At 44.5% G+C, this 21439-nt stretch overlaps 1 protein-coding gene across 4 annotated transcripts; it reads left to right on the top strand.

Moving 5' to 3' along the window:
* The first annotated feature begins 3516 nt into the window (after positions 1-3516).
* On the top strand, positions 3517-9871 carry ATP5MC2 (ATP synthase membrane subunit c locus 2). 4 transcript variants are annotated; one of them, XM_082849955.1, is made up of 5 exons: positions 3517-3554; positions 6042-6111; positions 7360-7437; positions 7938-8134; positions 9599-9871. In XM_082849955.1, the coding sequence occupies exons 2-5, from the start codon at positions 6073-6075 to the stop codon at positions 9711-9713; spliced, it is 429 nt and encodes a 142-aa protein (XP_082706081.1). In that variant the 5' UTR covers positions 3517-3554; positions 6042-6072; the 3' UTR covers positions 9714-9871. The 4 variants fall into 4 exon arrangements, with proteins under 4 accessions (XP_082706081.1, XP_082706080.1, XP_082706079.1 ...); XM_082849954.1 differs by lacking the exon at positions 3517-3554 and adding an exon at positions 3986-4064; XM_082849953.1 differs by lacking the exon at positions 3517-3554 and adding an exon at positions 4933-5323.
* Positions 9872-21439: the final 11568 nt, after the last annotated feature.

Raw genomic sequence — 21439 nt, 5'->3', positions numbered from 1 at the left:
TCCTTATTGGCAGTGCAAAGTTACCGCTTCAACTTGTACAACACTGTTTGTCAGAAAGAGAATGCTAGAATGTTAATATCGGATGGAACCTTAGGGATCACCTACTTCTCCCCCTCATTTTTCCAAATGAGGACACTGAAACTTTGAGAGATGAAGTAACTTGCATAGTTACTCAGCTAGTTAGTAGCAGGGCTGGGACCAGATTCCTAGTCCCCTACCTCCAAGACAGCTGTTCTTTCCGTGCATCTGGCAACATGTGCATTTGACAAAATGCGTCACAAAGTAGTCTCCTCTTAAACCATCAGGAATGAAAAACAAATTATTCAAATCCTTCCTCTTCTCTCTGGCGATTTTTTTTCTTTCGTTTCTCTGTGTCCTAGTCTCCCTCTTTTTATCACTCTTCTGTTTCTCTGTGAATCCCTCTCTCTGTTTGGGTTTCAAATTGAACTGTAGCCTGCCTGCACGATTCTCTTCACTTTTCTTCTCTAAGCTATTGTGTTTCTAGTCCAAAGACAAACATGCATAAGCCAATCAAGACTCTTTCTTGGTGACCTTTGTGGAAAAGAACTCTCAGAATTTCTACATGAGAGGTGCTGGACCTCCCTCCTAGCCTATCCAGTCAATTAAAATGAGTCTCTGCCCACCCCCACCCCCAGGGTTGTTAACCAATCCTAAGAAAGAAAAGATCAATCTCATTTCTTCATCACCGTGCAGGGAGGCTGCTACCCAGTCAGAATCTGCCACTAACAGTCATTAGGAAAACTGGCCAATCAGGCCAACCTTGTTACATGGTCTGGTAGGAAAAGATTGATTGGAAAGGATAGTTCTGGCTCCACACCCTTTCCTTCCTGGACCCCAGTTTTCCCTCAGTGAAGTGAAGGAAGGACCCTTTCCCAAGCCCTTAGTTAAGAAGATCCCTAGACCCTTAGCTAATGCTCTCTTGGATCATATTTTGTTGTCTTCAAATTCACCCCTCCACACAAACCTCCAACCACTTTCTGTAGTCTCATGCCTACCGATTTAATTTCGATTTTCGAACCTGGTAGCAACAGTCCCCAGGATTCTCAGCCCTCCCCACAGATCTCCACCCACTAACCTGTCAGATAACTCCTTTTGTGTGATTTACGTAGGTAAAAAAGTTCAGTAAGTGATAGTTGAGTCTCTTTCAGGAGCTATCATTGCAAGAAGCTTGCAATAAAGTCTCTAGGGAGCAGAGCAGAATTGAGCTGCAAAGCTCCCAACTATAACACTACTACCACTACCAACCAAAAACTATTACTATTACTATTACTAGCATTTATTGAACTCTTACTGAGTTCCAAGCCCCTTGCTAAAAGCTTCACGTATATTATCCCAATATTCGCTGCAGAGTAGGCACTATTATTATTCCCAACTTACATAAAAGAAGATCGATATAGAGGGATTAAACAGCTTGCCCAAGGTCACACAGCGATTTGGGAAACCAGGTATGTGAATCCAGAGCCCACCACTGCAGGGAGGTAAGGGAGAAATAAGCATTGCCGACTGTGCCACGGGCCCCTTCTCCAATTCTCCTTTGGATTGTTAGCGATATCTGAGCGTGGTCTAAATTGTCGCAATAAACAGCTGCAACAACCGGTTGGTGGTGGTGCCTCTTAAGAACTGTGGACTTTTTGCCTCGGAGGATATGAAGCCGAGAGCTAAAAGGAATTCAGTGTGGGCGGGGTGGGGGTGTCTGGGGACTTGAGGAGATATTCTTGCTAGTCTGTCTTTCCGTTCTCGTCTGAGCATCTTACCCTGTGCCTGGCACCGCTTGGTACTTGGTAAATACCTGTTGATTGATTCCCAAGGATCCCAGCTCCATTCCTCACCTACCCCCAACCCCACCCCAAGTCAACAACTGGAACTGGAGGGAGATCTGGGCATTTCAGGGGAACCAGTGAGAATCCTCATCGGCCTGGGATCGTGGATTTAGGAAAGGCGGGAAGTCTCCCACCCGTCTCTCCTCGCCTGCTTCTCCGATTTCTCCCCACTCCTTCCCCTCCCTTTCAGGATTTCAGGGCCATAAAAATGCAGATGGAGGATCGGTGTGAAATAACAGGCCCATATAAATCCCTCTGCCGCCCGCCTGCAAGATGGATTGGCCGCATTGAAATTCCTCCGCGAGGATAATTAAACTCGGGGCCTCATCCGGGCAAAATTACATTCCTGTAATGGCGTCGCTCGGGGTCCCGGGAAATTGCTCCGTGGGCTTTCAGCGGCGGTTTTTATCGCCGGCCGGGGTGTGCCTGGCTGCAGCTCGCCTCTCCTCCGGGACCGTAAAGCTGCTGCCGTGATTTATCCTCCCCTTCTCCCAAATCCGATTAAATGGAGGAGCTCGGGGCCGGGGCGCCGCGGGGCCCGGGAGCCGGGAGGGGGCGGCGGGAAGGACGGGGACAAGGAGGGGAGGACAAACGGCCCCTCAGAGGGTGGCGGATTTGGCTTTATTTACAGCCACAGCCTTCTTTTTATTTTTTATGGGGGTTTGGTGAGCTTTCCCCGTCTTTCTTGTGCTGCGTTCAAATACGATGCCTGGACGGCCGAGGTTTGGACATGAGGGGACGTGGGTACCGACCTCTCTCCAAAGGGGCCGGTCAGACCCTATGTGGGAGATAAAGCAGCCAAGAATAAGAGGTGAGGGCCAGGAAGCCCCCTACTTCCTCCCATTGGGAAAAGGACACGAGGGAGAAGCCGAGGGGCCTCCATAAGGGCACCTCCTGTGGGGGCTGCTTCTCTCAACTCGTGTAAATAAAACCTGGGCGGAGGCACAGGCATACTTGACGTGATCTCGCAACCTCACCTCAGGTCACTGATGCCCATTATTCCTTGACTGTCTCATGACTCAGGAAAGAAGGCTTAGGGTCAGGGCGCTTGAGTCCTAATCATCTTTAGCCCGTATCTTCTCGTTCGCTGATGCTGGTTTTCTCCTAGCTGATCACTAGAATAAGAAAGGAGAGGGAAATAAAGGCGAAACCACAAGAGGCAGCTGGGGCATTTTGCTGACTATTCGCCCGTTGAACGGGTTTCCCATCCATAAAGCCAGGGTCCGCGGCAACAGAAGGAATCCCGTGACTTCATTTTCCTCCTGATACGTTTTGGACACTGAACCCCAATCTTGATTGCATGCTATTTAACACCGAAATTCTGGGTAGTTTTGTTTATTTGTGTTTTGTTTTGTTTTTTTAATGTGACTGCGCATGCTTGAAAAAGGGAAGCAAATCCAAGATCCCAAATACCGTGCAGAGCAAACCGCAGGCCACGTTACGGATCGGCTTACACTGCGGAGTGCCCTCATTTCTGCACACGGTCGGCTCCGCCTGCAGTTTCTCCTCTCAAACGCCAGGTGGAATGACTGGCCGAATGTCGCCACAGAGCTGGCAGGTGGCGCTGTGGCGCCTGGGCCGACCCTCAACTTTGCAATCACTCTATCCTTGGCAGAGCGACTCGTTGGTCCGGGCCGCGCATGAGCACAGCCTTCCTTTCGCTATTCCCGCCCTCTCCCCGCCTCTCTCTTGTCTTCTCGGCCCTGGGAGCAGGTAAGGCCTTGGGCCCTCGCTCCCGCCTCGCGCCGCGCACGCGCGCGCCCGAGGCGCCCCACCTCGCGCCAATGCTCTGAGAGCCTTACCTTGCATGCTCCCACCCGGGTCCTCACGCCCTCCCTTACCCTCCGTATCCTCGTGCTTTAGGGCTGCCCCTTCCGCGTGCCTGTGACCTCCAACCGCGCGGGCCTGGCGCCATCTTGGATGTCTCGTGGGTTGGGGGAGCGTGCCTTGGAGCTGGCGAAAGTCAAATGCCGGGGTGCTCGTTTCACCTGTCTCGACTCATCCTTTACAAACGCTCTTTTCTCATTCTCTTGTCCTTTCAGAGCTGTCCCAACCCCCAAACTCTCCCCTCCTATCTCCGCTTTCTCTTCACATCCTGATTCGTGCCTTTCTTATTCTGAAACCTCTAGATTTTTGGCCCCAGGACTTCAGGTGCCGAACAATGGAGATTGTGGATCGTCTCAAGACACCACCCCCTCTAGTCAGCACCTCTCGATTTAAAAAGTAAACCTTGAAAGTGGTAGAAATGAACAGAACAGCCAAAACACCCTCTCCATTCAGACTGTGGCCTGGGAGAGCGATAGCAGAAAAGAGGCCGGTTTCTTTGGAACCACTGATTGTCTCTCAGCGCCGTTCTTTTCCTTCCACTGCGGTGAAGTTGGGAAAAGCACAAGTCGTGGGCTGACACTGAGGTTTTCCGTTAGAGGCAGGAGGCCTGAAAAGGGGTGGGGCCAGCCAGCATGGGGTAGCACCAACCGGCCAGCTTGCCTGTCAAGGGTTTACCGAGAGTCCCCGGACTCTGCCCACGAGAGGGAAAGAAGGTTAAGAAAGGGAATGGTTAAGGAGCAGCCCTGTAACTCCTTGGCCCATCTACACTGAGGAAGAAACCCATGAATCTGGGTAGTGCTGTTGCCCAAGGTGATATTGGTTAACAAGTGCAGACTTGGCCAAGGTTAGGTGGCCAGCGGAGGGGTCGCCACTTCATGCAGGCTCCCTTCAGTGCCACATCAGGCACTTTCCATAAGTTATTTCATTTAATCCGCCTAAGAACTACATTTTACAAATGATGATATTGAGGTTTTGTTGCCTTGGGAAAAAAAGTCTTCCCTTTTTTAAAGCTTTAAAGAAATTTTGGATTTTTGACCCAAGAAAACCTGAATAGTCTGGCAGCACAATTGGGTTAGAGTTAGGGTATGGGCAGAAATGAGAGTTCTAGACAGAGTTGAAGACATCCGTTAATATAAGAGTAACTAAGATTCTGCATTCAGAAGTGTAATCTGGGAAAGTATTAGTCCAGCTCATTCAAGGAAGTGTCATTTAACAGGCCTAAGTAATCACTGAGTGTTTCAACCTGTAGCATATTAGAAAGCATTAAGAGTGAGAAGAGTTCAAGTCCAGGCTGTACCACTACCATAGTTTCAAGACTGTTTTTAAGAACATACTATGTACCTAAGAATCATTTGAGAAGCTTCATTGAAATAGAGGGTACTTAGGCCTTATTCCCAGAGATCTTGACCTGGAAAGTCTAAAGTCTAAGGTGGGACCCAAGAGTACGCATTTTTTAAGTTTTCTTTTTTTTTTTTTTTTTTTTGGCCGCAGCTCATGGCATTCGGGATCTTAGTTCCCTGACCAGCAATTGAACCCATGCCCCCTGCGGTGGAAGCTCAGAGTCCTGACTACTGGACCGCCAGGGAATTCCCCCAAGAGTCTTTAAAGGGCAACATTTTGAGGCCCAATGAAGCCTTGAGAAGAGTTTCTTTTGAGTAAGAGACTGAGGGAAACTTAGGCAAAAGATACTGGGGAAATTCATCTGACAACATGAGTTGTCATGAGTCTATGGAAAGGGATAACAGGTCTTTTTTCTCTCTCTCTCTCTCTTTTAATTAATTAATTTATTTTTGGCTGCATTGGGTCCTCGCGGGGCGTGCAGGCTTTGTCTAGTTGTGGCGAGCGGGTGCTACACTTTGTTGTGGTGTGCAGGCTTCTCATTGCAGTGGCTTTTCTGTTGCGGAGCACGGGCTCTAGGTGCACGGGCTTCAGTAGTTGTGGCACACGGGCTCAGTAGTTGTGGCTCGCGGGCTCTAGAGCACAGGCTCATTAGGGCTTAGTTGCTTAGTGCACGGGCTTAGTTGCTCAGCGGCATGTGGGATCTTCCCGGACCAGGGCTTGAACCTGTGTCCCCTGCATTGGCAGGAGAATTCTTAACCACTGTGCCACCAGGGAAGTTTGGGATAACAGGTCTTAAAGCTGGGACCCAGGGGCTTCTTGTTCAGACCAGGAGAAGTCACTTGATTATAAGGAAATCTTAGAAGCTGTGTGGAGGAAATCCTGACTTTAGGGTTCTAATTCCATCTCTGCTGAGACTTGAGGTCAGTCACTGCCCTCTGGGCCATTTAAATTTTCCAGAGCACCTTTTCTGCTAGTAAGGATGTCCTTTGGTAAGCAAGGACAATATTGACAATGCTGCTTCTGTAATTGCAGCTCTCCTGCCACGGCCCTTCAGCACCTGAAAATGTACGCTTGCACCAAGTTCATCTCCACCTCCTCCTTGGTGAGTACCTGCCTTTTCCAGGAAAGTTTTTAAGGAGAGGCATCTTGTCTTTTCCTTCTCCGACCTTGTTCTTCACAGCTGGGCCCTTTGCTGTGCTAGCCTGACAGGAGAGAATGAATGCTTCCCAGGCATTCCCTGCCTTGTGTCCCATGAAGGCCAGTTAATTTCTCTCATCCAACTATATTAGAAGAAGAGTATAAATGAGAACCTAGGCTAAGATCAGGTTATTTCTGGACTGAAACTCTGTGTTCTTGTAAACTGGAACCCCACCAGAAATGGTAAACGTGAGTTAAATTTCCTAAGTTGGACTGAATACGCACTGTTTACAGGATCTTGTACTGAGTGTCAGAGAGCCATAGCTAGGAGTTCCTTCTGGAAGCTTAAATTTGGGTGGGAAGCTAAAATACACATTGGGAAATTATATGACTCAGAAGCAACAGCATGGAAGAAATTACAAATTATTAGATAGTGGAGGCAATTGGTTCATTCACTCGTAAGTGAAAAGGAGTGATGCTGTTAGTAGCTATTATTTATTGAACACTTACCGTGCCTGGCACTGAGTTTACCAGTTTGTATATATAATCTTATTTATTCCTCAAATCAAGCCTGAGCTATGTTATTCCCATTTGATAGATGAGAAAGCAGACTTAGAAAGATTTAAGTGACTTGTCCTAAGATCACAGAGCTGATACAGAGATAAGATTTGAATCTAGTTATATCTGTCTAAAGCCCTGGCTGTTAACCACCATGTTGTCTGCTTTGGAGACACTGGCTTGGAGTTAGTCAGAAAAGGCTACCAGGATGGGGTAAATTTTCAGCATGGATTTTTGTGCCTATTTTCCAGAAGGGTGTGTTCAGGGAAAGATGTTCCAGTCATTGGCTTCCTTCTAATGGGCTGGCCATTACCAGTATATGTATAGATTTCTTGCTGAGCGAAGTAGATGCTTCTGAGGCTTAAATTTCTTCCCGTTCTCAAGGCCTGTAAAAGGGAATAGCAAGGGTAGGTAATTCCTTCCAAAAGGAAGTAGACTTTCTTCCCTTAAATCAGTGGAGAAGCCTAGGAAGCAAGAGAAATGGTGCCGTTCTTGAATCTAGAATTTGCTTAAAAGTAAAAGAATAATTCCAGATTCTCTTGAGATTCTGAGTTCTAGCAAATGAATGGGGCATCTGAGTAACAATTGGGGGTGGTTCTAAAACTCCTCTCCACAGCCTTCCTTGACTTTCTTGGCCTTGTGTTATTCCCACTAGATCAGGAGAACCTCTCCACTATTGAACCGATCACTGTCTGCAGTGGTGCTGAAGCGACCAGAGACACTGACAGATGAGGTTCGTAATAAGTGGAATTGGGCCTGTGGGGGAGGGGGAGGGGTGGGGTGGGGTGGGGAGGGGTGGGGAGGGTTACCTGACAGAACCAGTAGGAGGAGTGCTGAGGACTCCATATATGGTACCCTAATGTTCCAGCTTCTGCCACTGGCAGCGCATGTCCGTGTGTGCTGCTGATAACTGCCATTACTTGACTTACTGTACTGACTTGAGTTGGGAGTGTTTAGTCCCAGGAAGATGATCTTCTCAAGGCATCAAGAACAGGCTAGGGCTTCAGTCTTAACATTTCTAGATCATACCTGAATCTTGAAGGTATTTGACGTCCACCTCTTGCATTTAAAAGTTCTGCTTGGCAGCATTTTAGGGAGTTTTCCAGGGAGTTAAAAGATTTTCTGTATGGGGGAGAAGCAGTGGGATTTGATAGCATAAAGGACTTAAATGGTACACAAGTTTCCAAAGCGAAAAAAGCATTTCCTAAAAATTTTCTACCTACTTCTTCACAGAGCCACAGCAGCTTGGCAGCCCCACGTCCCTTGACCACCCCACTTATTCCTAGCCGCAGTTTCCAAACCAGTGTCATTTCAAGGGACATTGACACAGCCGCCAAGTTCATTGGAGCTGGGGCTGCCACAGTAGGGGTGGCTGGCTCTGGGGCAGGAATTGGGACTGTGTTTGGGAGCCTCATCATTGGTTATGCCAGGTAAGATGGGCCCACCATTTGCTCTCTGATATGTTTCCAAAGGTCTGGGCAGAGACGGGGTTCTAGAGCTGCACTATCCTATACGGTAGCCACTAGCCACCTATTGCTGTTTGAATGTAAATTTTAATTAACTGAAAGTACACAGACTTAAATTTTGTAACTTTTAATGTAGCTCAGTGGCCACACGTGACTAGTGGCTGCCATTTTGGAAAGTTCTATTGGACAGCTTTGGTTTAGAGTAGGAGTCAGCCAACTAAGGCAGGATGTCCATATCTGGGCCACAGCCTGGTTTTGTATAGCTGAGCTAAGAAGGGTTTTACATTTTTAAAGGGTCATGAAAATAAAAAGGTAACAGAGACCGTATGTGACCCACAAAGCCTAAAATATTTGCTGTCTGGCCCTTTACAGAAAAAGTATCGTCCGCATCCCGTTCCCCCACCCTCCCCCCAGTCTAGAGCTTCAGTCAGCATAGTGGCTTCACTGCCATTTGTCCCCATCCCTGGGAATTCCCCCATCACTCTTGGGAAAGCTGCCTCTGCATCCAGCCCCATGGCTCCCTGATGCTTGGGACTATTTGGTCCCCACCAACTCTGGGCAATTCACTGTTAGAACTAAATTAATCCTCTAGAGACCTGCAAGTTCTTTTAGTGTTCTTGGGGAAATAAGGTTATTTTTAAGGATTTGTATGAAATAAGAAACTTCTGTGTCCACAATTCTGTTAAAAGCTGGCATTGCTTTAGCTTATCCATCAAGGCTTCCAGAGGTGACAGAGTAAGGGAAATAGAAATTATATACTGACTTCCAAAGTTGGGAATCCTATATGCCATTTTTTAATCATATCATCTAAACCTCACAGACCATTTGTATCCCAAAATCTTTTGACTATTTTGAAATGAGAGAAGTTATTTGTCCCTCTGGCTCCATTGTCCATAAGAACAGTGTTTTTCTAATTGTTTTACATAAAGCCCTAGGGTTCTGAGGCTATACCCCAGAGACTGTCTTAGAGAATGAAGGGGAAACCAATCAAACAAGACTTTCAAATCCCCCACTTTTTTTACAATTACCTTTAGGTTTATGCATTTTGTATTTTGGGGTTCTGCTGCTTACAGTTTGGAAACACTGGTCTGATAGGCCCTGCCACTCCAGATACCTCTTCCATTCTGGTTGAGCCCTGGATAGTTGTGTCCAGACCCAGGAGTCTTAAGTTATGAGGAATATGTGGGTGATCCAGTATAGGCAGTAGTGTTTGTACCTGGGCTGTGTTACAGAATTTTGGATTGTCCACTCCCTTTATTCATCTCTGTAGAGCCCTTGGTGTATCAGAGCAAGAATTGGGGCATGATGTTGTCATCTCATTAAGTGAGATGTTAGCTTGAGATGGATTCTCCCTGAGTCCACCTTTAATGATTGTCCTTTTCTTTGTGCGGACTAGAGATTCAGTCTTTTCTCCTCCCCTTCTCCCAGGAACCCTTCTCTGAAGCAACAGCTATTCTCCTACGCCATTCTGGGCTTTGCCCTCTCGGAAGCCATGGGACTCTTTTGCCTGATGGTGGCCTTTCTCATCCTCTTCGCCATGTGAAGGAGCCGTTTCCACCTCCCATAGTTCTTTCTCCCGTGTCTTGTCTGCCCTGTATGTTCCTTTTCCTGTACCTCCCCAGGCAGCCTGGGGAAAGGGGTCAGCTCAGGGTTTGACAGAAGGAAGACAAATAGATACTGTATTAAAAAGATGTTTCTTGAGTCTCCTGTGTATATTTCTTTTCCACAATTGGCTGAATGCCTTGGTGAAAGTATAAGGCCTGGAGGTTAGTGATGGTGCTAAGCTCAACATGGGTCTGGGCTCACTTATTCTTCATTCTCTTAAGTTGGGAAAGCTTTATTCAAACTAGTGCTCCTTTTTAATAATTTTCACCTGGGATGGCATGTTACCTTGGAGAACTGGGTCAATAGCAACTTACAGTACTGGTTTAAAATTTTGACTAATGGGCTCTCTGTTTCCACTGCCACTTTCCTGGCTGAGGTCCTCATTGCCACCCACCTGGTCTATTGCAATAACCTCTTAATTGGTCTTCTGCCTCCCATCTCTACCCTCTAGCATTTACTTCTGCCAACCACTGTCAGGTTAATCCTTAAGCATAGGACTGGTTTTGCCATTTACCAATTCGAAAACAGTCTGAGTCGACTTTCTCAGCTTTGTTTTTTATTATTCCCAAACACTCTACCCAAAGTGGACTATTTGTCATTTTCCAAATACTTTCCCTGCTTTACTGTCCTTACATATCTACAGGCCTTTCCCTTTGTCCATCTCTGCTTTCTTTCCCTGAATCTTTGGTCACTTTCCTCTTTTTCAAACTCCCTGTTATCCTGAAAGACAGCTTAAATGCTACCTCTTCTTCCATGAAGCTTTCATCTGGTTTCCATCCACTTTCAGTCAGGTGAGCGTTAACCCATATAAAGGGCTGTAGAGCATGTTGCATCCTTTATAATGCTTACTGTGTACAATAAATTGTGGGTTTATGTATACGTGTGTGCACATATGTGTGCCTTATCTTCCAAGTTAGATTGTTAGCTTCTTGAGGCAGGGACTATGTCATATTCATCTTGTATCCCTAGAAGTATGTAGCATGACACAGCAGTATCTTGGTTAAATTTTTAATCATCTGAACCAACCACCTCACTTCACAAGCAAGGGAACAGACTCTGAGAGACCAAAGGATTCTCCTGGGAACATTTACTAGCAGAGCTGGAGCTAGAGCAAAGGTCATGTCTCGTAGCCCAGGGTGTAAGACTACCATGCTGTTGGTCTTGTGGGACTCTTCCAGTGTTGCTGATGACCATTGTTTTCCCAAGCAAGCAAGAAAGAGGAGAATAAACAAAGATAAACCTTTTCCCTTAAAAATGCCTCAAGAGGGACTTTGGACAGTGGGGTTAGTATAAACTAAAGGATTATTATTTTCTAAAGGCTAAACTTTAAATAAGCCTTATCTTACATATGCTTGAAGTCGGGTATAAATTAAAGTCCTTTCATGATAATGTAGATGACCACAACAGATTTTCTTTTGGTTCAGTCAGTGACTAAAATTAAAGCCCAGGGCAGAGACTGCACCTCAGAGTAAACTGGTGCTCAGGAAGCAGGTCACCCCAAGTCATTCACCCTTGCCCTTTTGCTATTGTGATCAACGGTTGAATGGGGTCTTATCCACAGTTTACTTCTAGATTGCTATACTATTCCCAAATAACTATATGCTAGACTTTGGGGCTCTAGGTGGACCTCACAAGAACAGCTCCTCCAGACACGTGTAGGTGGAAGATACCTACATATGTGGGGATGAGAAATAGCCCTCTGTTTTGTTCATTTAAGTTTGAGGCTCTGGTAGGAGCCTCTCTTGCCAATCCCCTTACCAAGTCATCAGATCAGAGTCATCTGTGTTTTCTTTTTCTCCTTGGCCCTTTCTTTGGGATTGAATCTAGCTGACTCCTTAACAACTCAGGTGCTTGGAGAGAGCACACCCGGTCTCCCACGTGTTCTTGTTCTCTCTGAGGCGAATGATGAGATGGTGCTGCAAGAAGCTTGGAAGCAAATTTCTTCAGGAGTCAAGGCAACCTGGATCCTCTTAGTTTCAGGTCCCAAGAGATATTTATTGGCAACTCAAGTTGCCAGCAACTTGGGGTAGAGGAGTGCTATGTTTTAGTAGAGAGGGTCCAAGAGCAAATTTTCTGAAGGTCTTTCCAATTTTGATAACATGGAATGAAAGCTTTCTATTTGTCCTTGTAGTTTCAAAAAGATCACATGATTTGAAATTAGGAGATGTTAGTTTAATCTCTCTTCTACTCCTGGCCATTGTGATGGTGGTCAGATCACTAACCAATAACTCTAGGACCTCAGTTTCTCCCCATCTGTTAAATAGGGATAATACTCATCCCAGGAATTATGTGCATGCAGTTACCTTGGTATTTGGAAAGGATGGTGCCATGAAAGTTCAATGTATATTGATTATAATTTGCTTTCCATTCTCCGTGAAGCTCAGAGCCTATTACAGGTATTTTATACACAGTTTCTCCCTCTTTTATGGTTGGCAAGTCTGGCCATAAAGCATCTGGAGGAAAAGACCCAGGGATGCTGAAGGCAGAGAGTTCCCTCTTTTTTTTTTTTTTCTAATTTTTATTGGAGTCTAGTTGCTTTTACATTGTTGTGTTAGTCGCAGGCGTACAGCAAAGTGAATCAGTTATACTAATGTATATATATCCACTCTTTTTTAGGTTCTCTTCCCATATAGTTGGTTCCCTCTTCTCAGTTTCTTCAATTAGTCATCCTAATTAGAGGAAAATCACGTCCTTTGAAAATCATCTACATGCTAAACAGCAGTAATGAGGAACCCTGTTCCAGCCTCCCTTTCAGGATGGATTTATTAGTTTGAGGCCTTCTTAGGTCATCAGGATGAAAAAGCTGCTCAGGAACAGCCCTGGTGCTTTAGCTCAAGTTGGTGCCCAGGAACCTAGAGGCTGCTCTGTGTCTTACCTCCATTGAAGAGAAGTCAGATGAAGGAATATTCATGTTGAATTCTGAAATAGAAAATGAGTACAGGGAATATTATCCTGGTCCTACAAGTTTTGAGCAATGAAATTTTGACTTAGTTGAGCCATATCTGAAAATATGCATTTTCCAACATGTATTCTTAGAACACACTCTCGGACAGCTTTGGACAGCTTTGTGTTCACACCGTTTAATGAGAAAAAACTAAAACATGGGAAGATTTTTTTTTTAGTCCCCAAGCATTCCTTAACATGTCTTTATGATTGAGCATTTACCTCAAGGCACTATGTTAGGACATTGTGACCAAAGTAGCCAATCAAAAGGTGGCAGAAGATAATGGATAGGATACCGGGGATGGGGTCAGGACTCTCTCATCTCAAACGCTTGGCTTCTCTTATTGGTATAAATGGTTAGTTAGCGATAGTCTATTCCCACTTCCTTCTTTGCTCCCCACCCCACCCCAAAAGAGATCATTTCCTTTCATCTTTTGAATAAGTGCTGTGGCAGGCAGAATTTCTTAAATGATCCCCTAAAAATGTTATGCTCTAATCCCTAACCTGTGAATTTGATGAGCTATTGCACCTGTGGTTATGTTATATATGGCACAGTTGACTACGATAGGGAGATTATCTGCATGGGCCTGATCTAATCACATGGGCCCTTAAAAGCAAAGAGCTTTCTCAGACTGGTGGCAGAAGGAAAAATCAGAGACATTTGAAGAAAAGATTCGTTGCACTATTACTGGCTTTGAAGTTGGAGGGGACCATATGCAATGATTGGAAAGTGGCCTCTAAGAGCTGAAATTGACCCCCTAACCAACAGCCAGCAAGGAAATGCGACCTCAGTCCAACAACTGGAAGGAACTGAATTCTGCCAGCAGCCTGAATAAGCTTGGAGTGAGTTCTTCCTTAGAACCTCTAGATAAGAGCCCAGACCAGTCAACACCTTCCTTGACTTTGGATTTGGGAGACCCTAAACAGAAAATGGAATCAAGCCTGCGTGGATTTTATGATCTACAGAACAGTAAGATAATAAATGGAATTTGTTTTAAACCACTAAGTTTGTGTAGTTTGTTATGTAGCAATAGAAAGCTAACACAGGTGCAATTTTCCAGTCTGCAAAAGGAGTGAAGTTTCATCTGAATCTTGCACTGAAAGGAAACTCTAAAGTTGACTTATCTGACGCTCTGCCTCCTAACTGTGTTGACTCTAACCTAGCTCAGGAAGGCTAAATAATGAAAGACCTTTATTTTATTTATTTATTTAATTTTCTGGCAAGTGTTTGTGGCACGCAGGATCTTAGTTCCCCGACCAGGGATTGAATCCGTGCCCCCTGTGGTGGAAGCGGGGAGTCTTAACCACTGGACCGCCAGGGAAGTCCAGGAAAGGCCTTTAAACAAAAACTGTATGCCTATAGCTATTTTTACTATAGCTATTTCATTTGTGTGGAGTAGATATTTTTTTCTCGTTTTAACAAATGAGAAAACTAAGACTCCTGTTCAAGACGCATGACTTAGTTCTAGATAGAACAGAATAGAAACCCGTGACCAGAGCTCCTTGCATTATGCCACACCACAAGGTGTGGGGGCCAGGATATCATTGAAGGAGAGGGAAAGACAAATCTGGACAGTTTTTTGGATCTCTCAGTGAAGGAGATGGATCTGTTTTTCTTATAATTATCATCCCTGTTGTTATATTGCGGATAGGTAGCATTTGCCTACCCTTGTATTCATTTTACCCACTGCTGGGTAATTTCCTGGGTTTCTGGGTAGGGTCAGCTTAGTTGGCTCAGCTCTGGCCCCAAGATGGATATTTTTAACTATTGTGGATTAGAGCCTTCCAGGAACTGTGGAGCTGCTTTTTCAGAAACCAACTCTGCAGGCCTTACTGGGGAGGGTGGTTGGTGGGGGGGGTGATGGTGTTTGTGTAGGTGTAGGGGTGATATCTGAGCCTAACAGACTTGCATCCCCTTTGCACCCCTAAGGCCTTTCCATCCACATCTCCCAACAGCTGGAGCAAGGACTTTAAGTTTCCAAAACATAGCTGCAAAGGGTAATAAACACCTAGCCCATAACTCCCTTAACAGCAGGAGGATAGCCAGTGGGGATTTAGCTCAGGGAAAATTTGTACAGTGCAAAGACCCATAAAATTTTCAGAAAGCAACTTGGCTTATAGAGTTGACCAAATTGAAAGTGCCAGAATCCTGGGTTCAAGTCACTTTTGGTAAATTCTTGTGCTTCAATTTCCTTCCCTTGTGTGAAATGGGAGGCACATTTCCTTGAGATGTGCCTCCTGGAGATGTCATAGAAATAAATGAAAGTCGATTTTAAAACTTCTTGCTGGGGGCCTAGACCTTGTAAATTGTCTCTATCTCTTCTGTTTCTTAGTTACAATTTACCAGGAGTAACTTAACACTGGGACTCTCTGCCAGTGCTAAAATTAGACTCCACCACTCTGGGGCTTCCTTTTCTCCTTCTTGCTTTTGTTTTTGGGGCTGGAGGGAAACATATGTGCTGCTGGAGTTAGTGAACTAAAGACTACAGAAAACATTTCCCACCAGAAAACATTGTTTTCATCCTTTTAAAGAAGAAACCCACATCTGCCCTGGATATTGATTATTTGATTCACTCCTAGATATGGACCTGGGAAAGCCTCGGAATCCCTGGGGAGTGAGAGAGGGAGGAATAAACAGAGTTGGAATGGAGACAAGCGAGGCTCCTGATAGCTCCAGCCAGCCTCCCTTTCCCAGCCAGACAGGCTTTCTGCCACTAAAACTGAGGGTCTCTGTCACATCACAAAAGGGCCTGGAGTTACTCCTAAGTGTGCTGACATCTTTTCTGAGGGTGGGAGGCTTCAGGTATTGGACACTTTTCTTGTCCAGGGGTCTGGGAAAAAGGAACAGGCAAGGAGGGAGTCAATCTTTTCCAGCTGTAACCTAGAGAGAAAAGGAACAAATTCTTCACCAGGGAAGATTGTGTAAACAGTGCCTTTGGCTGGAGCCATAGAGTTGGGGAAGCAAAGAAAGGGAGCTTTGTTCTCCCCTACCCCAGCCAGAGCACAATCGTAGAGCTGGGATTGTTTGCTTTGGCAATGGACTCCCTGCTTGAAAAGACTAGGCGTTCCAGAGACCGGTGAGAGGCCTCTGTTGGGTTTCCCACATGGAGCTGAGGAGAGGACAACCCCCAGCCTAAATCTTTTACCTAAGGAAGTGTGCTGGGAAACCTGGAGGCCTAAGGCATCTGGCCCATTCTTCTCTAGCTTTGTTCACCTCCTTCCCTTCCCAACTTTACCACACCACAGGATGTTCGTTAGCCTCAACCTTCCTGCCTTGGAGAGTGCTTTTGGTTCTTGTACTAGTGTTCTATCCCAAAAGAAGCTGCATTTTCACAGAATGCAAGACAATCCCAGGGCTCCTCTCTAAGGAATCCAACAGGAAATAAGGGTTCCAAGCTCATTTTGTCCATCCTATTCCTTTAAGTTGTATTGCACATGACCCTTAAAGTTGTAGTCAGTCTTTCCAAAAATGTTCAAAAATGTCCCATTTTCCTTGTAGCATTAGTGTCTCACAAATGTAAAATAATATTTATGCAGTGCCAGGTGTTTTGCAAATGCCATTTCATTTCATCCTCATGACCACCTTATTAGGTAGACACAATTATCCCCATTTTACAGATTAGGATACTAGGGATTAGCAAGATAAAGCAATTTGTCCAAGTCACACAGATTGTGTATTCCTTTACTAGGGCTGCCATAACAAAGTACCACCAGTTGAGTGGCTTAACGGGAATTTATTATCTCACAGTTCTGAAGGCTAAAAGTCCAAGATCAAGGTGTCAGCAGAGTTTGTTCCTTCTGAGGGCTATGAGGCAGAATCTGTTCCATGCCTTTCCCCTAGCTTCTAGTGGCTTGCTGGTAATTTTTGGCATTCCTTGACTTGTAGATCTGTGCCTTCATATTCAGATGGCATTGTCCCTGTGTGCATGTCTATGACCAAATTTCCCCTTTTTGTAAGGATACCAGGCATATTGGATTAACCTACCATACTCCAGTATGACCTTATCTTAACTAATTACATCTTAACTAATTATATCTGCAATATTTCCAAATAAGGTCACCTCTGAGGTACTGGGGGGTTAGGACTTCAACATCTGAAGTTGGAGGGGGACACAACACAACCCATAATAGATGGTAACTTGCTATGCCAATTTGAACTTGGGTCCATCTGACTCCAAAGGCCTGTATGTTCTGTCTACTGTACTATGCTGCCTCCTAAAAATCAGAAAGTTACTCAGAATGTCTTCTGGTTTCCAGTATCTCTCATCTTCAATCCAAAGTCTGTATTGCTGCTGCTGGTTATCTTTCTAAAATGTGAATTTGATCAATCATTCTCTTACTTAAAAGATCTTTTAGTGGCTCCCAGACTAACTGGATAGAGTCAGACATTTTATGGTGATAAACAGGGTCCTTCTTTCATGCCTGTCTTTTTAGCCTGCTTTCTCACCACTCTCTCTTCCTATCCTATCACCATAAACTCCAACCATACTGACCTATTTGCAGTTTCTCAAACACATAATGCTTATACACTCCTTCAAGCCTTGATTTCATCCATCACTTCTCCCAATATGTCCCTTTTACAGTTACCCTCATTTCAACTATTCAAACAAAAAAACTGTAGGCTCGGGCTTCCCTGGTGGCGCAGTGGTTGGGAGTCCGCCTGCCGATGCGGGGGGCCCGGGTTCGTGCCCCGGTCCGGGAGGATCCCACATGCCGCGGAGCGGCTGGGCCCGTGAGCCATGGCCGCTGGGCCTGTGCGTCCGGAGCCTGTGCTCCGCAACGGGAGAGACCACAACAGTGAGAGGCCCGTGTACCGCAAAAAAAAAAAAAAAAAAACAACTGTAGGCTCATCTTTGTTTCCTCTACTTCCTTCACTCTATACGTCCATCTCCACTGTCACCACCCTAGTCTCAGCCACCATCATCTCTTAACTGTACTGCCAAAATGGCCTCCTAACTGGTCTCCCTGCATCCATTCTTGACCACTCCATAGTGAAATGATTCCTGAAAATGAAATTGTGCTTGTTTTTCTTCTGAATGAAACCACCAATGGCTTACCAAATCAAATCTGAAGTCCTCACAATGCTTGTTAGGTCTTTACAAGATCTGGTCTCTACCTACCTCTCCAACTTCACCTCAGATTACTCCTCTCATCTCTGTTATAATATGTTAGCTATCTATAATTGTATAACAAATTACCCCAGACTTACTGGCTTAAAACAACAAATATTTATTATCTGACAGTTTCTGTGAGTCAGGAATTCAGGACTGGCTTACCTAGTTGGTTTTGGCTCAGGATTTCTCATGAGGTTGCAGACAAGATGTTGGCTGGAGCTGCAGCCCCTGTTGACACACGGACTGGGGCTCAGGGATCCAATTCCAAGATGTCTCACCCAAACGGTTGTTGGCAAGAGGTCTTATCAAGTGGGCCTTTCCATAAGGCTAGTGAAGGTCCTTACAATGTGGTACCTGACTTCCCCCAAAGTGAGTGATCCGAGAGAGAACAAGGAGAAAGCTGCAATGCCTTTTATGGCCTATTCTCAGAAGTCACACACCATCACTTCTGCCATACTCTGTTTATTAGCAGTGTGTCACTAAGTCAGTCCAGCCTACACTAAAGGGGAGTGGAATTAGGCTTCACCTTTTGAAGTGAGGAGAGTCAAAGGATTTGCAGATAATCACTTCTCATCCTTTAGGCTAAGATCAAGTATAGAATTTGTGGACACATTTTAAAACCACACTTGTTACCAGTGGTGATTTTTAAATTCAGGCTTATTGAGGAATAATTCACATAAAGTTCACCATTTTTAAATGTACAATATGTTGAATTTTGGCAATGTATATAGTAATATAATCATTGCAATTGAGATATAGCACATTTCTATGACCCCAAACAAGTTTTCTTTTGCCTCTTTGTAGTCAGTCCCCTCCTCCACCATCACCACGGTCCCTAGCAACCACTGAATTGATTCTTGTCCCTGTAGTTTTTGTCTTTTCCAGAATGCCACTAAATGGTATCATGCAATATGTAAGGTTTTGTGTCTGTCTGCTTTCACTTCACATAATGCTTTTGAGATTCATCCATCTTGTTGCATGTATTATTCCTTTTTACTGCTGAGTAGTATTTCATTATGTAGATGTATACTGTAGTTTATATGTCTATTCACCAGTTGATAGACATTTAGGTAATTTCCAGTTTTGAGCTATTACAATAAAGCTGCCACAAGCATTCATGTAGAAGTCTTTGTGTGGGCATATGTTTTTATTTCTCTTGCGTAAATACCCAGGAGTGGGATTTCTGGGTTATGTGGTAAGTGTATGTGTAACTTTATAAGAAACTGCCAAATTGTTTTCCAAAGTGGGTATATCATTTACACTGCTGTCAGCAGTGTATGAGAGTTCCAGGTGTCCTCATCCTCCCCAACACTTTGTATTATCTATGTTTTTAATTTTAGCCATTCTAGTGGGTATGTGGTTATATGACACTGTGGTTTAATTTGCATTTCCATAAGGTCTAATGATGTTTAGCATTTTTTTTTTTTTTTTTTTTTTTGCGGTACGCGGGCCTCTCACTGCTGTGGCCTCTCCCGTTGTGGAGGCTCCCGACAGGCTCCACAGGCTCCCGACGCGCAGGCTCCGCGGCCATGGCTTATGGGCCCAGCTGCTCCGCGGCATGTGGGATCTTCCCGGACCAGGGCACGAACCCGCGTCCCCTGCACCGGCAGGCGGACCCTCAACCACTGCACCACCAGGGAAGCCCGTTCAGCATCTTTTTATATATTTATTTGGTGAAATGCCTGTTCAAACCTTTTGCCCATTTTAAAAATTAGGTTGTTTGTTTTCTTCTGAGTTGTGAGAGTTCTTTTTGTAATCTGGATACCAGTCCTTTATCAGGTATGTGTTTTTCATACATTTTGTCCCAGGCCATGGCTGTTTTTTTCATTTTTTAAACAGGATCTTTTGAAGACAAGTTTTCAATTTTGATGAAGTCCAAATTTATCAATTTGTTTTTATGGTTTGTGTTTTGTATGTCCTAGCTAAGAAATCTCTGCTTAACCCAAAATTATGAAGACTTTCACTTATATTTTCTTATAGAAGTTTTATAGTTTTGGGTTTTATATTTAGGTCTATCATCCATTTCAAGCTGACTTTTTTTATGTGGTGCAAGGTATGAGTTGTAGTTCTGTTTTTACATACAGATGCCTAATTGTTTCAGCACCGCTTTTTGAAAAGACTGTCTTTTCTCCATTGAATTAACTTGGCACCTTTGTTAAAATTCAATTTACCATATGCGGTTAGGCTTATTTTTAGATTCTTTTTTCACTTCCACTGATACAAATGTCTGTCCTTACACCAAAACCACACTGTCTTTTTTTTTTTTTTTTTTTTTTGCGGTACGCGGGCCTCTCACCATTGTGGCCTCTCAGTTTGCAGAGCACAGGCTCCGGAGGCGCAGGCTCAGCGGCCATGGCTCACGGGCCCAGCCACTCCGTGGCATGTGGGATCTTCCCGGACCGGGGCTCGAACCCATGTCCCCTGCATCGGCAGGCGGACTCTCGACCACTGCGCCACCAGGGAAGCCCCGACCACACTGTCTTGATTGCTGTAACTCTACAGTAAGTCTTGAAATCGGGTTGTGTGAGTCCTCTAACTTTGTTTTCTTTTTCAAAATTGTTTTGGCTATTCTAGGTCCTTTGCTACCAGCAGTTCTTGCATTTGAGTGCCCCTCCCTGCCCCCCATCTTCTCATGTCTGACTCCTTCTTGTCACTCAAGCCTCTCCTCAAATGTTTCATCCTCAGAAAGGCCTTCTTTTACCATTCAGTTTAGAATGGACACGCACTAATACACTGTGTAACACTCTATCGCATTACCCTATTTAGTGCCCCTACTACTAGAGTGTAAGCTCTATGAAAGCCTAGCTCTTGCCTGACTCATTTATTGCTGTATTCTCAGCATCCAGAATAGTACCTGCCATAATGCAGATCCTTGATAAATATTTATTCAATGAAGGAATTAAGGCCTTTGAATATGTTGTTTCTTCAAACTGAATAATCCTCCACCCTCCAAATCTCATATTTATCCACTAAAACATTTCAGTCAAAAGGCTAAGTTTTGTGCCTTCCTCTTTGTGTCTGTATATATACTTATTATAGCACTTACTATTCATATTGTAATTATTTATATATATGTTGGTCTTGGCCACAAGACTGTGAACACCTTTGACATAGTAGCCACTCAATAAATATTTTTTAGTGGAGAATAAGTGAAGAAATATCCTACATTATGGCTTATCTTCTAGTTTGTTTTTCTACAAGGTGGAGCAACTTAAAAGCAAAAACAAAAATAAAAACATACACACACAAAACTGAAAACAAAAACACCATAAAGAACCACTCTTAATATTAGATGTAACTGATAAAAACTTACATTTACCAAGTACTTACTATGTGCCAGACAGGAGGAGACCCAGTTGGGTAAGGCCTGAAGTTTATACAATTTGGGGATTCTTTTTAAGAAAAAGAAAAAATAATTACAAATATAAAATTAAGTACAGGGCCTTGGAGGTAGCCTGTGCAAGTGAGATTCCCTAAAACTTAAATGTCTTTAGTTTCAAGGCAAATCCACCTCTAGTGCCAGACACTGTTTTAAGGGTATTGCTTAATCTGCTTAAGCAACCCTATGAAGTAGAATCTCCATTTTAGAGATGAAGATATTGAGGCC

Source organism: Leucopleurus acutus, assembly GCF_964270905.1.
Source record: "Leucopleurus acutus genome assembly, chromosome: 11".
NCBI classification, from domain to species: Eukaryota; Metazoa; Chordata; class Mammalia; order Artiodactyla; family Delphinidae; genus Leucopleurus; species Leucopleurus acutus.
The sequence above is the reverse complement of the archived record's forward strand: the minus strand, read 5'-3'. Positions and strand labels throughout refer to the sequence as shown.